Here is a 16420-nt window from a genome sequence, read left to right as displayed (position 1 = left end):
ACAACAAAAAGTAAACCATTATTTTACTGAATGTAACTATATCTCTTAATTTTATTTTCCTTTAAGTTTGTTACTATCTTTAGTTTAAAATTTTGGACTATTAAGATTCAGAAGCAAAAGGAAGAAAAAAAGAGATGGAAAAAGGAGATTTTGATCCACCAAAACATGAGTTTTCCAAGAGGCATCAAAAGATATGAAAGGTATCTATATCAAACAACATGTTAAGTATTTGTCTTTCATCATCATAAAAACAAGGGTGAGTTCCAAACTTACCCACGGTACTGATGCAATTCCAGAGAACTGGTCCTTTTCCCCCTAAGGCTAGGAAGACTTTCACTATGGCTTTACAACACACTGACTGCATTTTTGGACTATACTGTGGGAAACTGTCTATCTGTACCACCATGAGATGTTCCAGAACTGGAGTATACACCTCAGGAACCTATCAGAAATGGAGAGCAAACTACAAGTTAGAGGAGGGAATAAAAAATATATGAATAACACAAATATCCAAAGTAATTACAACTCAAGTGGACACATATTAGATAAATAAAAAACCTGGCTTATATACGATCTACAAATAAGCTGAACACTTACTGTGACTGCCTAAAAAAATTAGAATAAAGCTGTCTGAATGATACTTAAGGTGAAATTCTATCCTAAGCAGTAATCTTAATCTCTTTTTTTTTTTTTTAAAGATTTTATTTATTTATTTGTCAGAGAGAGAGGAGCTAGAGCGAGCACAGGCAGACAGAGTGGCAGGCAGAGGCAGAGCGAGAAGCAGACTCCCTGCCAAGCAAGGAGCCGGATGTGGGACTCGATCCCAGGACACCAGGATCATGACCTGAGCTGAAGGCAGCTGCTCAACCAACTGAGCCACCCAGGAGTCCCATAATCTTAATCTCTTAAAGATAAAACGAATAACAAATAACTTTTCCTGCTTTGAATAACAAGAAGTCAAGTTTCCTGACAATAATTCTATTAACACAAAGTACTAATTAAAAATGTCACCTTGATCACAGTGGTGCCTGTACCAAATACATACAGTTCATATGACTCCATGAAATTATCTAAAGAACTGAGATTAAATAGCTAAAACCATGCTCAGTTTAATGAATAATTTCACTTACTGTATCAATGTAAAGCAAGACACTTGCAATAGACTGGAGGAAACTTGGCATGTGGTAAACGTGGTCATCAACGGTGTCTATCTGGGTGAGGAACAGCTGCTTGCAGCGCTGAATGAGCTCTACATACATGAAGTCAACATCTTTTGCATTTACAACCTTGCAAGGCTTTCAGAAAGGTAAACAAAGGTCTTTATCAATGTTATCAATGTCAAAATAATGGCATTCAAGGTGTCATGTTAAGTCATGTGATTATAAGCTGAATAATTAAGCTTTTTAATGGAGATGAAAGTTATAAAATACATTTCATAAAGATGCTTTTAAAAATAATCTGTAATTATATTCTAAATATGCATTTATATACAAAAAAAATCTATTGACGGTCGACTATTTAGATATTGCTTAGATGGTAGCTATCAAAGACAAATGAGATGCAGTCTATGCTCCATGAGGCTGGTCACCTAGAGGGGGAAACTGAGAACTCGGGAAAGCCAGAATATGCTACTACACTATCCTACACACTACACCCAAAGCAATCTTTGTAACTTACAAATCTGATAATGCTATTACCAGCTTCAGATTTTTCATAGGCTTCTTTGGACCTTCGATCTAATCTAGCTTCCCTGAGGATCTGACTAGTTAATCTTTTTAGAGTCCTCTCCCTTTTTGTCTATCATGCTCCAGCTACACTGTGAACATACTCTAACTACAGTGAACAAGCTGAAGTGGTTTAGACCATAGTGTATAAAGTTGAAAATTCCATGTTCTCATTTACCTTTGAGCCTTCTCACATACTGGTTCTTCTGCCCTATATATATTCAAAGGAGCCAACAGAGACAAATGAAGATGAAGATTAAAAAGAGCAAGAGGAGGGAGGATTATTTGGAAGCAAATGAGGAAATGATCAGAAATGGAATCAGTAGTGAGTAGAAAGCTGGGAACAGGGACTCTGCTCCCTGGAAAAAGGGAGCAGACACTGACGGGTAGCTCTTGTAGAGAGGTAGCAAGTAATTTATTCTGTAAGGTAGAAGTCGCAGAGATCCACTAAGAGGGAAATATCTATAGTTATTATCAATATTCTTCTTTTATGCTTATTTTGGTTTTTTAGAGAGGAGGAGGAGTGACAGAGAAGGGGGGAGAGGGAGAAAGAGAATCTTGGGCAGGTTCCACACCTAGCACAGAGCCTAACATGGGGTTCCATCTCACAACCCTGAGATCATGACCTAAGCGGAAATCAAGGGTCAGACACTCAACTGACTGAGCCACCCAGGCACCCCATCCATATTCTTAAATACACTTCTGTCATAAGAACATCTCTTTCTAAAACACTGAGTGACACCAACTATAATTTTACTTCATAAATAAAGGATAGCATAGCACAGTAGAAAAAACATGGTGTTTCAAGTCTTCAGATTGGACCTTCGATCTAATCTAGCTTGAATTTACATCTTGGCTCTGTCAATTATTAACTGAGTGTCCTTTGACAATTACCTAATTTCTCTCTGTCTCAGTTTCCTCATTTGTAAATTGGAACAATAGTCCTAAAAGCCTGTAGGCGAGTTATGAAAATTTGAGATAGTATGTATACAGAATCCTAGTACATAGCTGGGATTAAATAAACAAGTTAACAACAAAGCAAGTAACAACAATATTGTCACAAATGTGAGATGCTATTCAAAAATGCAATAAATTATATTCCTTTAAACACTCAAAATGAAACTAAAAAGAATAAATCAATGAGCCATACTCCTGCAAAAAGTCCATATCCACGAATTGCAATGGATAAATCTTTGCTGTTTGAATCCACGTTCCTGATGATTCCATAGAATTGCTCCATAAAGTACTGTAGCTTACTCTTATGCATTTCCGCATCTTTTGCCACCATAAAAGAAATCTGCAATTGCATAATATTTAGTTTTTAGAAATATTTAATAGCAAAACAAAGGAATCTATTAAAATGTAAAAAGGCTAAAATTATTTAATTAGATATTATCAATGCATTGTTATAATTCTACACAATCACTTTTATTGATAAAGAATTACGTTTCAATTTACTTAGTATGCATCAAGTTGAGAAAAGACACTTTCCTTATTACATGTGATGTATTTTTCCTAGAGAAAGGCACTGAAAGAGACCATGCCAATGCAGGAAGACATGCACAAAAACCAGGTTTTGAATTTAGGCTCCCCGATGAAGCAGAAAGCATAGTTAGAGCTTTTCTGAAACTCATAGCATGGTGTAGAGTTGTGTAGTCCCAGCGGCTAGCGAGTTTAGAATTAAAAGACTAAATGTCTCAGTAGAGCAACACACAAAACAGAGCTCAGGACTTACAATCAGAAAGAAACACAAGCATCTCATCTTTCAAAAAAGTAAGCTACAAATTGTAAAGCTTGAATGAGGTGAGGCAAGGGAAAAAAGTACTCTGAGAAGCAAGTTGATCTCTATCTACCATACTGTGACAATAACCTAAATGTAAGAACTAATACAAATGTTCAAAAAATCATTCCTAATTTCAGCATAAAGACTGTCCACAAAGACAAGTAAGGAAAGAATCTAGATAATTATCAAAGGCAGAAAAAAGGTATCCACCTTTCACAGTCAACCTCCCAATATACATACCCTCAGCCTGCATGAAACCCCATTTATTTTAGAAGAATGGGGTATCATACATACTGCCTCAAAATTTCCTTCTTCACAAGTGTATCAGGAACATGTTCCTCAAGATGTTAGGAAACACCACCAACTTACTTCATCACAGAATAGTTTTTCACTTTATGAATATACTATAATGTTTATAATTTATAAATTATTTCTAATTTTGATTATGTTTTCAGCAAACATTCTTTTTATACATTATTATCAAATTGTTCTCTGCATATAGTAGCAAAAAGTTGGAAAGAATTATCCAACAGCAGAGGACAAATATAAATATGACTTAAATATAATTTTATCAGTTATGTTGACATTACAAATTAATCATGAAGCTCTCAATGCACTATAAGGAAAACATATCCAACACAACGGAAAAATCATAAAGTCACAGAAATTATGAATATTCCTTGAGAAGAAATGAAATGAAAGGAGGTAAGGTGGGAGAGAAAGAAGGAGAGAGTAAGGAACAGAGAAAGAGAGGGGGAGGTCTAGGAGCAATGCTACTAAAATGGTGATTCTTTTTTTTTCCTTAATGGCAGGATTTCAGAAGATTTTACAGTCTTCTTTGTACCCTTCTGCATTTTTTTGAATTCTATGCTGCTATCCTACAATATTTATAAGAACTTTATAGAAATCTATGAAAAATTTCTTTCCCTCAGAAACAATTTTTAAATTTACATACAATAGTCAAAATAATATTGGAAAAGAAAGAAGCTGGAAGACATCCACCACTTAATTTCAACACTTAATATAAAGCTAGAATAGCCAAGACCTTGAGGTACTGATGTAAGGACAGATGAATGGAACATAATAGAGAGTCCCACCAAATAAACCTATCAATTGCTTTTTTGAAAAAGATACAGAGGTAAGTCACTGGGGAAAGAAGAGTCTTTTCGACAAATGATGCTCACGGCTAAAATTAGGAGGGAAAAATCAACTTCCAACCCTTACTTTATATTGTACACAAAAACCAATTCAAAATGGACTACAGACTATAAAACTGTAACTCTAAGACTTCTTGAAGAAAACTAGGAGAAAATCTCTATGACTATGAGATAGGCAAAAATTTCTTGGGACATGGAAAGGAAAACCGGTTGGAAAACTGGTAAACTGGACTTAAACTTTAAAACATCTGCTCTTTCAAAGATGCTGCTAAGAAAATATCTGCTTTTTCAAAGATGCCATAGAAGAGAAATTATTTGCAATATTTTTAGAAAAAGACTTATATCCCAATGATGTAGAGAACCCTCACAACTCATTTATAAAAAGACATACAACCTAATTTTAAAATAAGCAAAATATCTGAATGAATACCTCACAAAATATAAGAAGGCTACTAAATATAGGAAAAGAGATCATTATCAACAGTCACCATGGAAATTCAAATTATAACCACAGTAAGGTAACATCATACACCCATGAGAGAGATAAAATTAAAAAGACCAACAATACCTTGTGTTGATGAGGATATGGGCTGACAGAAATTCCCATGCAATGCTAGTGGGAATTAAACTGGTGCAACCAGCTTGAAAGAGTTCAGCAGTTTCTTATAGTTTAATATATTTCTACCGTATGACCCAGAAATTACACTTCTAGGCTTTTACCCAAGAAAAGTGAAAGCATATGTCCACAAACACACTTCATCACAATGTTCTTAACTATTTTAATTAAAATAGCCCCAAGTTGGAAACAATCCAAATGTCTATAAACATTCTGTGTATATCCCTGCAACGGGATACTGTCTGTGCCACAGTTCAGATAGGTCTTCATGGAATAGTTTGTAAATTTAACTCCATTTAACTGCCACAAACTTTTGGTGAATCTTGAAGAGTTTTCCAACAGAAACAACTCAACCAGCCTAACTCCGTAATACCTGGCCTAAACAGCAAGTATTTCTAGACACCTTCGAATGCTCAGACCCACAAGTACATTCCCTCTAGCATTCTCAATTCTACAATCACATCCTAACTAGATGGAAAATACACAAGGGCAAATGGATTCTTCTTTTTCTTGAAGTAAGGTGGAACACAAACATCTTAATATGACAGCAGGCCCTCACCTCTCAGGAAATGTTTCCTCACCCCCACATGGCTGCACCTGGCTCCAAAATCCCTGACTCCCCAGCCTTCCTTCCTTCTACCTCATCATTGCCGTAGCTCATGCCCGTTAGACTCCCTCAGTCTTGGCTCTGTGGCTATGATCAGATCTGATATCTTCCTACCTTTCTTTCAGTCCTGATGCCACCCATGTGGCTGATTAATAATCAAGCTTTTTAATTTAAGTACTACAGAAGCTAATAGATCAACCTCTATTCATTTTTCAAATGTGCACGCACAAAACTGAAATTTAATTTTTTGCATGGAAAAAATACTTTTAATTTTTTTTATTTATTTTTTTTTAAAGATTTTACTTATTTATTTGTCAGAGAGAGAGAGAGAGCGAGCACAGGCAGACAGAGTGGCAGGCAGAGGCAGAGGGAGTAGCAGGCTCCCCATGGAACGAGGAGCCCGATGTGGGACTCGATCCCAGGATGCTGGGATCATGACCTGAGCCGAAGGCAGCGGCTTAACCCACTGAGCCACCCAGGCGTCCCGAAAAAATACTTTTAAATAGAAGTTGAATACCTGTTTCAGAAAAGATTCCAGAGCTGAATGTGCAGCTTTTTTCAATTCTACATTTGTATGGCTACACCATTTTGACAATACTTCAAATAAAGAAACGTAGTTGTCCAGAAGGCAGGTGCTAAACTGAGATGCATGCAGGGTAAATAAGCATAAGCCAGCTGAAATTGCAAAAACCATGATATTTAAAATAGAACAACAGAAAGGAAAATAAAAAACTAAGAAAGCTTTAAGTATATATAAAAAACTAAAACTGTTCATGAAGATCCACTATCATTATACTATAATAACTTAGGGATCTTGATCAGAGTTCTAACACCACCAACCTTCATTTGAATCAATAGGCCAAGCTTTGCACAGTGGTAGTATTGTAGCCAATGAGGTTCATCTGAGGTGCGATTATTAATAATTAAATCAATAGGCCAATGTCCCCCAAAACAAAGTTCGGGAGTAGGATCAGGGTTTATTTAGATAAAGTCAGTATCAAACACTCTGGATCCCATAAAAGATGCTCTAAAGTAATTTTTTTTTAAAATCATGTATTCTAAGTGTGACCATTTAACCAGTTTGCACTCTAAAAAGAAAGTCTCCAAGAGCTCCCTGTAAGTAACTGTACATGAAACATCAGAGACATTATCATGCATATGCTCACTCACAGTTTAAGCAAAAGTTTACTCAAGACATTAATTTAAAAATCTGAAATATTCCATCTTGTTAAATATACAATCTTACCTAAGGGTACCGCATATCTCTTCAGATCAATCTATTTAAAAAAAAAAAATTACCATCAATGTTCAACACTTTCAAGTCTCAGCAATCAAAGAATTAGAGTAATAATAATCCCACCTGGGGACGAATTGCCTTTAGTGCAAAATCAAAAATCTCACTTGAAGTCTGGGGATCTGGGAAAAAAACAAAAAGAAGCCTCCTTTACAAATCCCAACAGTATCATCTGACAAACCTCACAAATGCTTTACAACAAACAGCTTTATTTCATACAGCTCAAATGCAGGAATCACATCTTCTATCATTCATTTCAGCTGATGAGCTGCAAGCTATGACTGCTGAAGTTATTACCATAGTAAAGTAAGAAGAGAATGTGTAACAAGGACATGAGTTCCATAGTAAAGTAAGAGAATGTGTAACAAGGACATGAGTTTCAATTCCACCTCATCACTTACAAGTTCTATTAGGTAATCTCTCAGGGCTTCAATTTTCTTATCTATAAAAAGGGACACTATATAGCCTCTTTGAGAATTGTACGGAGGGTTATAGAAGGCCAAGCACATGATCATTATCCTTACGCTGCCAGGCTTTTATTTAGCACATAGTACACCAAATTACAAACATGAATAAAATATCATCTTTGACCTTAGTGAACTTGTCACCTAAAGATAAAACCGCTATGCAAGTATATCCCAAGACTCTTATCCTGACCTGACAGACATCACAATTATTTAACTGTCTCCCACCAGTATTCACTGCAGCTGTCCAGAAATCAAGCTTTACTCATCACTAAGTTCTCTACCCTTGTTAACAGTGACTTGCAAACAGCAGAGGCTCAAAATTGTTTACTTTAATCTAAAGGACTGATATATTTAAAAACAGAGCCCAACTGGGAAAGAAGATAGAGGGAAAAGGGGTCAGAGGTCAGATGTCTGTAGAATAATGCCATAAAAGAGATAACTTAAAAGCTCCTTGTATCTAATATAAGGAGAGATTTCTTTTGGCTATTAGTATTCAAGGCAGGCTTTAAAGACAACGGCAGCATTGAGCTGGGCCTAAAAGAATGGGAACAAATTAAAAAAAAAGGTCATTCTAATACTAATAGAAAGTGACCATGTAGACACAGGTGTACAGACTCAAGGGCATGAGGTACCTGCCAGCACACAGTTGGTTTAGAATGGGTGGACTCAGGTGAACACAGTGAGGTGCAGGAATGTAAGAGCCTGAGCTCTCAGTAGTGGGAATGGACACTGCCTCCGTGACCTTTCCCAGATTCTGCCTCCCACTGTCTGTTATGTCCATCTCTGCTTTCTAGTGGACCATCTCAACAAGCATGCTCTTGTATTTACTTTTTTATTGTGGTAAAATATGTAATAGTATTTACCATGTTAACCATGTGTAAGTGTACAGTTCGGTGGGGTTAAATACATTTACATTGTTGTGTACTGACCACCATTATCTCTACCCAAAACATTTTCATCATCCCCTACAGAAAGGCTGTACCCATTAAACATGAATTCTCCTGACCCCCAGCCCCTGGCAACCTTGATTCTACTTTCTGAACCTATAAACTTCCCTGTTCCTGCTACCTCATTCAGTATTTATACCTTTGTGACTGGCTTGCCACACTTAGCATAATGTCCTCTAATCCACATGTTGTAGCATAGGACAGTATTTCCTTCCTTTTTTAAGGCTGAGTAATATTCTGTTGAATGATATACTAACTTGTTTATCCATTCAACTCCTGATGGACACTTAGGTTATTACTCCCTTTTAACTATTATAGATAATATTGCTAGGAACATAAGTGTACAGATTCTGATATTTACTTCTAAAAATCCTCTCTTATCACCTTGTCTCCCTTCAGCTATACATGTCTTTGGTCTACTCTGTTAAGATTTCTCTAAAGGGTTTTCTGCAGATAGCCTCCACTTCCTCCCTTCCGTTCCACCTTGTCTTCGCCCTACTAAACCCTTAATCTGCTCTGTCCAGCTTGTCTTCTAACACTCAAATGAACCTTCGTGAACCCACACTGCAGTGGGGGCCACTCTGGTGGCTTTGCACTGAGACTCTACCCAGAGAAAAGCACATTAAATCCTTGCCCCCTCTCTGCACCTGCTCCCCAGCTAAACTTGCTCACACTCACAGTTTCACATATTACCTCTATGCTGAAAACTTCCAAACTTGTATCTTAAAGTCTAATTTCTCCTGCAAGATCCAGTCTCACATATACAACTGTACCCTTAACATCTAAGCTAAGATATTCTACAGAATCTATGGCTAAACATGTCCAAAACAAAAGCCAGGTTTTACCTGAAACCTGCCCCACCCAACTTAAACACCACTGCACCACACTCAAGAGCAAAGTTTCTCAATCCTGTACCAAAACAAATCTTACATCCAATAGCAGTCAGGTAGACCCCGGCAGAACATCAACTAGCCCAAATCTATTCATTAGAGAAAAAATACGGTTTCTCATTCCATTAGGAAAAAAACTCCAGCTTGGAATGCCCTCACATACTGACCCCATATTCTGTGCAATCTCTCCCTAGGCACTCTCTGTGTGCCACTGTGCTCTAGACACGCCAGTTCTCTTGAACCCTTCTGACTACTGTGTGCTGGCTAGGCTTGAGGCCTGGGTACTTACTGGTCCCTTTACCTAGCATGCTCTTCTGAGCTCCTTCCCAGCTGTCTCCTTGCCATCCTGCAGGCCTCCTTAGGTTCTTGTTGCCTCCTCACAAAGAACCAGGAGGCTACATATATTCTCTACCCTCTCCACACTCTGATATTCCTTTCACTGTACCCAACCTGTTTGCATCATTGAACCCTGAACTCTGTAATACCTTGTTCATCTATTTATTGTGTTTCCTCTACTAAACTGAGTTCATGATGGTAGGAATCTGATGATTCTGATCAATGAATCTAACACCTAACTCATCATTCTTTAGATAGAGGGCACCCAAGAAACACATACTGTATGAATGAAAACATTAGTATTAGTTTTTAGTGCTTGATGTCACAGGATTATGGGATGACAGGAAAACTATCAAAAAGTTTTACCACTTTTTGGTTATATAATTTACTACTGTTGTTGTAACTATCACAAAGTGGGTGGCTTAAAAAATATAAATTTGTTTACTATAAAGTTCTGAAAATGAGAAATCTGAAATGGGTCTCACTGAGGTAAAATCAGGGTGTCAGTTATCATATGATCTCACCGATACGTGGAATTTGAGAAAGGATCATAGGGGAATAAGGGGAAAAAATGAAATGGGATGAAACCAGAGAGGGAGACAAACCATAAGACACTCTTAATCTCAGGAAACTAAGGGTTGCTGGAGTGGAGAGCAGTGGGAGGGATAGGGTGGCTGGGTGATGGGACATTGGGGAGGGTATGTGCTATGGTGAGCGCTGTGAATTGTGTAAGACTGATGGATCATGGACCCGTACCCCTGAAACAAATAATACATTATATGTTAAAAAAAAGGGGGGGTGTCAGCAGGGCTATGTTCCTTTTCCACAGGGTTCAGGGGATTAGAATGAGGACATCACTAGGAGCCATTACTCTGCTACCACATCAGTTTTGTGACTTTGGGCAAGTAATGTCTTAGTTCTAGTTTCCTAATCTAGAAACATAGATATTATTACCCATCTTAGAGAGCTATTACTGGAATTTGCCTTGCAACCATTCTAGAATAGTCTTTAGCACATGGTAAATGAGCAAAAAGTGCTGTTATTTTTCTTAGACTATACGTGTTCACTGAATATCAATTAATACCAAACGCAAATACAAAGACAAATCAACAACATCACCTGCGAGCAGGTGCAAGTGACAGAAATAAACATAAAACCTATTAAATTAAAAATACATCGTAGGAAGTACCGTAACAGAACACAGAAGCTAGAGGAAGTGATCTAAGAGAAATCATTAAAGTTTCAAATGGGTGTTCTGTGAGCAAGAACCTGATGAAATGGGAAGCTGGTAACAGAATATGGGACAGATGAGAGAGAAAACAAGAGACGAGAAATCAGAGAGAGCTATTACAACATCCTTGGTAAGCAATAGAGGGATGAGTAAAAATATTAGGTTGAAACATGCTGTTTTTGTAGGTCAAAAATCATTGGATGGGTACCTGGGTGGCTCAGTGGGTTATAGCCTCTGCCTTCAGCTCAGGTCATGATCCCAGAGTCCTGGGATCGAGCCTCGCATCAGGCTCTCTGCTCGGCGGGAGCCTACTTCTCTCTCTCTCTGCCTGCCTCCCTGCCTACTTGTGATCTCTGTCAAATACATATATAAAATCTTAAAAAAAAAAAAATCAATGGATGTTGGAATATAAAAATACTGGATATTGGTATTTCATAAGTTTCAACTGAATTAAAGCAAACACACAGGAAGTAGAAAAATTTGGCAATTACTTGAATAGAAATGGTAAGAAATAGCAAATAGAGGATTTTTTGCCATTTAAAGAATCTTTTAGGGTTAAAAGTTTTCATTGCCTTTTAAAAAGAAATGAATTTCATAATGCATACAATGCCATCCTAGCTAGACTATCCTCTAAAACTTTAATTTTGAGATATTACAAGGAAACATTATAACTATAAAGAAAAGCATATTAAACAAACTTTAAAATTCATAGGCAAGAATCTGTATCCTAAGAATTATAAAATGTTGATGGAAAAAAATCAAGGAACAAATAAATAAACCTAAATAAACCTAAATAAATGGAGAGATAAATTGTATTTATGGATTGGAAAATTTAGCATAGCAAAGATGTCGGTTCTCTCCTGATTAATATACAGGTGTAATGCACAGACTATCAAAATTCAAGGAAAGTGTTTTGTAGACACAAACTTATTCTAGAATATACATGGAAAAGGATAGCACTTAAATGATTTCATGGGGCACCTAGGTGGCTCAGTCAATAAACCCTCTGCCTTTGGCTCAGGTCATAATCCTGGGGTCCTGGGATCGAGCCCCAGTCAGGCTCCCTGCTCAAGGGGTGGTCTGCTTCTCCCTCTGCCTCTCCTTTTCCCCCTGCCCCCACCGGTTGTGCTCCCTCTCTCTTGCTCTCTCTACCAAATAAATAAATATTTTAAAAAATAAGTAAATAAATTATTTCAACGGCAGTTCTTTTGGGGACACCTGGGTGGTTCAGTCGGTGAAGTGTCCACCTTTGGCTCAGGACATGATCCCAGGGTCCTGGGACTGAGTTCCACATCAGGCTCCTTACTCAGTGGGGAGCCTGCTTCTCCCTCTGCCTGTCGCTCCCCCTGCTTGTGCGTGCTCTCTCTCTGACAAATAAATGAATAAAATCTTAAAAAAACAAAAAAAAAGCAGTTCTTTTGAAAAAGAATAAAATAGGAGGGCTATACTCGACATTAATGCTTACTGTATAATTATAGTCAAAAAGATAGTGTGCTGTTGGCAGAGGGATATGTACATAGACCAATGGAACAGAATAGAGAACTTGAGAAATAGAACAAACACAAATATACACTCCAAGTAAGTTTTTACATAGGCACATAAACAATTCAAAAGTGATTTGGCAATGATTTCATGGACATGACAAAAACACGGGCAACAAAAGAAAAAATAGATAAATAGACTTCATCAAAATAAAAAACCTTTACACATCAAAGGACATAAAGGCAAACTTTAAAATGGGAGAAAACACTCACACATCACGTATTTGGTAAGGAATTGATATCCGAATACCTAAAGAACTCCTACAATTCAAAACAAAGTCAAATGATCCCATTAAAAAAATTGGGCAAAGAACTTAAATTACATTTCTCCAAAGAAGATATGTAAATAGCGAATAAGAACATGAAAAGCCACTCAACATCACTAGTCATAAGGAAAATGAAATGAAAACCACAATGATATACCACTTCACACCCATTATGATGGCTATTATCAAAAACAAGAAAATATCAAGTATTGGCAAGAATATGGAGTAACTGGAATCCTTATGCATTGTTGGTGAGAATATAAAATTGTTGTAGCTGCTCTGGAAAACAACATGGCAAAAATTTAAACACAGAATTAGCATATAATCCAGTGATTCCACTTCTGGGCATATCCCTCAAAAAACAAAAGCAGGAACTCCAAAAGATATTTGCAGTTTCTAGCAGCACACTCACAAGTCAAAAAGAAGTGGTTTGGGGTGGATGGAGGGCTGTGGTAGGGAAGAAAGGTGGCTGTGGCTATAAAAGGATAGCTGGAGGGCTTATGGTGATGGTGTTTAGTATCTTGACTATGGTCGTTCATACACAAATCTGTACATGATAAAACTGCAGAGAATGAAATACATGCAAAGGTGTACACATAAAACTAGTGAAATGTGGACAAGGTTGGTAGATTTACCAATGTCAATACCCTGGTCATGCTATTGTACTAGTTATAATAGAGGTCATCACTGCAGAAAGTGGGTAAAGGACAAAGGAACCTCTCCGTATTATTTGTCACAACTGTGTGTGATTCCACAACTGGCTTAAAAGTCCAAAAAAATAAATAGGCAATTCATTTTAGAATTAGTTTTTTTTTTTTTTAAGATTTTATTTATTTATTTGACAGACAGAGATCACAAGTAGGCAGAGAGGCAGGCAGAGAGAGAGGAGAAGCAGGCTCCCCACTGAGCAGAGAGCCCAATGCAGGGCTCGATCCCAGGACTCTGGGACCACGACCTGAGCCAAAAGCAGAGGCTTTAACCCACTGAGCCATCCAGGCGCCCCTAGAATTACAGTTTTTGAACTAAGAAGAAAATCAACTGAAGTCAAACAATACCTTCTTCCATGGATTTGGTGAAGTTACACATGAGTGAAGACAAGCCCTTCAGACACCCTGCCAGAACAGGCAGTTTGGGCTCTCTTATTGCTGATGTCATCTTAAAAAAAAAGAGAGAGAGAGAGAGTTTTAAAGAAGCTCTCGTTAAAGGCAAAAAACACAAGCAAATCTTTGGGAGCACAGGAGCATACAGTTTGCCATACCTGGGTCTTAAGTTCACCCAGAAAAGCCCGGAACAGTTTTTCTGAATTATTTATCATTTCACTAGGATGAACTTCACCTAATACTCCCAGAAGCTCATATATTTTTTCCAAAACTGAAAAATAAATTTTAGATCAGGCCAAAAATTACATTTAAATAAACAAAAATGTATGAACAACAAAATTACAGAATATTTAGTTCAAAAGTATTTTCATAAGACGACATAGGAAATATCTAGTTTTATGTACCAGAATCTTTCCTGATAAATTTTATGCCAATCTACTATCATAAACTAAGTTACATTTGATATGTGTTGTGAGTTTTCTTTTTCTTTTTTTTTGTGAGCTTTCTACTTAAAGAAATCATTTCATGGGGCACCTGGCTGGCTCAGTCAGTAGAACTGGCAACTCTTAATCTCAGGGTCATGGATTCACACTGGGTGTGAAGCCTACTTAAAATAAAATAAAATAAAATAAATCATTTCATAAAGATTAAACTTTCAGAAGCAGAAGTATTCACATGTTTTTGTCTATTTCCATTTGGGTTTGTTTTCAGCAAAAAGGATTCATCTGTAAAACATATAAATGCTTTAGTAGAGAAAAACATTAAGTTTTACACTAATTTTTTAAAGTCAATTTGTTAAAATACTTAAAAATAACATTTGAATGCATCTCACCTGTATCCTGTACTTTTGTTTTCGATGCGAGTTCTCCATAGAATTTGCTAAATAACTCTCCAATTCTAAATTCATCCATGAGTCTAGAACTTCTTAAAATCCGAAGTAACTAAAATAATACAAAATAGCATTGTCTAAACAAGAAAAGAATGACAAGGCTTCCTCTTCTGCACTGTTTCTATACAATAAAGCTCCAGAATCTTGTGTCTCTAGGGGATTTCCTTGGCCTCTTGTCACTCCTATCTAGCCTGATTATTTGGGAGGTGGAGGCTGAGGCAGGTGGTAGAAGACAGGGGATACCAAGGGAAAGAGGCTGTAGACTTAAGTTTACCTTCCCAAGAAACCAATAATATGACTAGAACCATTCTCTCCGAGGCACTTAAGACAAGGAATAACAAACCTAAATGAATTCTAAAATAGAGATGCAATAAAAGAGATGCATCTGAAAGATAAAACAGGTGAGAGTGAACACCCAAGAAGCACTTAAATACAACATACAGGCCCATTTTCATGGTATGGTTTAGGAAAGAACTCAAAGCTACAATGATGTGGATCCTGGCAACTCTTAGAAGCCTTAGTTTTTAAGAGTCAGGGTAATGATTTTTCCTCTTAATTCCCCTCACAACTCAAAATCCTTCCTCTGCTACCCAGAATAGACTGAGAGCAAAAGACCACGGTATTAATAGGTGATGGTCAGAAAATCTTGTCCGTACATCAAAGTGACTAAAGCTTAGCCTCCAACATCTCTCACTCAAAACTCTTAATTTTCTGCTTTTTAAGTTATATGCTTAATATGAAATACATGTACTTAAAAATAATAAAATTACCTTAATAAGAAGATCTAGGGCTGGGATTTTACATTTAGCAGCTTTATCCTTTGTGTAAACACTGATACAAGTATTCTAGGTTTTAAAAGGAGAGATACCAAAATCATCAGTAACATCTTAGTTCTTCACAAGAGCTAAAAATTCATCTCTGAGAGGAGCAATACCTATATATAACCTACTACAATTTAGTATTCAGCTGTTAAAAGTATAATATTAAGACTGTGGACTCTGAAAAACAATCTCAGGGTTTTGGAGGGGGGGTAGTGGGAGGCTGGGTGAGCCTGATGGTGGGTATTATGAAGGGCAAGTATTGCATGGAACACTGGGTGTGGTGCATAAACAATGAATTCTGTAACACTGAAAAGAAATTTAAAAAATAAATAAAAATTTTTAAAAAATTTTAAAAAAGAAAAGTATAATATTAGAGATTAAAAATTACTGACTAGGGGCACCTGGGTGGCTCAGTGGGTTAAAACCTCTGCCTTCGGCTCGGGTCATGATCCCAGGGTCCTGGGATCGAGCCCCACGTCGGGCTCCCTGCTCAGGGGGGAGCCTGCTTCCCCCTCTCTCTCTGTCTGCTTCTCTGCCTACTTGTGATCTCTGTCAAATGAATAAATTAAAAAATATTAAAAAAAATTACTGACTATATTTATGTACTAGGTTATGGTAATAATATCAATAATAATCACAAAACACAAAGTAAAGAGACACTGAGCAGGATTAAAAAGAAAAAAGTTATGCCTCCTTGCATACTTTCCATAGCACTTGTTGCCATATATCAAGAAAGCAAGCATGAAAAAAT

At 37.0% G+C, this 16420-nt stretch overlaps 1 protein-coding gene across 2 annotated transcripts in view; it reads right to left on the bottom strand.

Moving 5' to 3' along the window:
• The window catches only part of PRKDC (protein kinase, DNA-activated, catalytic subunit), a 228912-nt gene that overhangs the window by 209008 nt on the left and 3484 nt on the right, over nt 1-16420 (bottom strand). For both annotated transcript variants that reach the window (XM_047723583.1, XM_047723584.1), the window contains exons 4-13: nt 15619-15693; nt 14792-14900; nt 14118-14230; nt 13915-14014; nt 7248-7303; nt 7134-7164; nt 6405-6562; nt 2875-3021; nt 1131-1295; nt 274-442 (exon numbers count right to left, since the gene is read on the bottom strand). In XM_047723583.1, coding sequence (XP_047579539.1) covers nt 274-442; nt 1131-1295; nt 2875-3021; nt 6405-6562; nt 7134-7164; nt 7248-7303; nt 13915-14014; nt 14118-14230; nt 14792-14900; nt 15619-15693 — 1123 coding nt within the window. The remainder of the gene's footprint in view (nt 1-273; nt 443-1130; nt 1296-2874; nt 3022-6404; nt 6563-7133; nt 7165-7247; nt 7304-13914; nt 14015-14117; nt 14231-14791; nt 14901-15618; nt 15694-16420) is intronic.

This window comes from Lutra lutra, chromosome 4 (genome assembly GCF_902655055.1).
Source record: "Lutra lutra chromosome 4, mLutLut1.2, whole genome shotgun sequence".
NCBI classification, from domain to species: Eukaryota; Metazoa; Chordata; class Mammalia; order Carnivora; family Mustelidae; genus Lutra; species Lutra lutra.
Note: the sequence above shows the minus strand (reverse complement) of the source record. Positions and strands in the feature narration are given on the sequence as shown.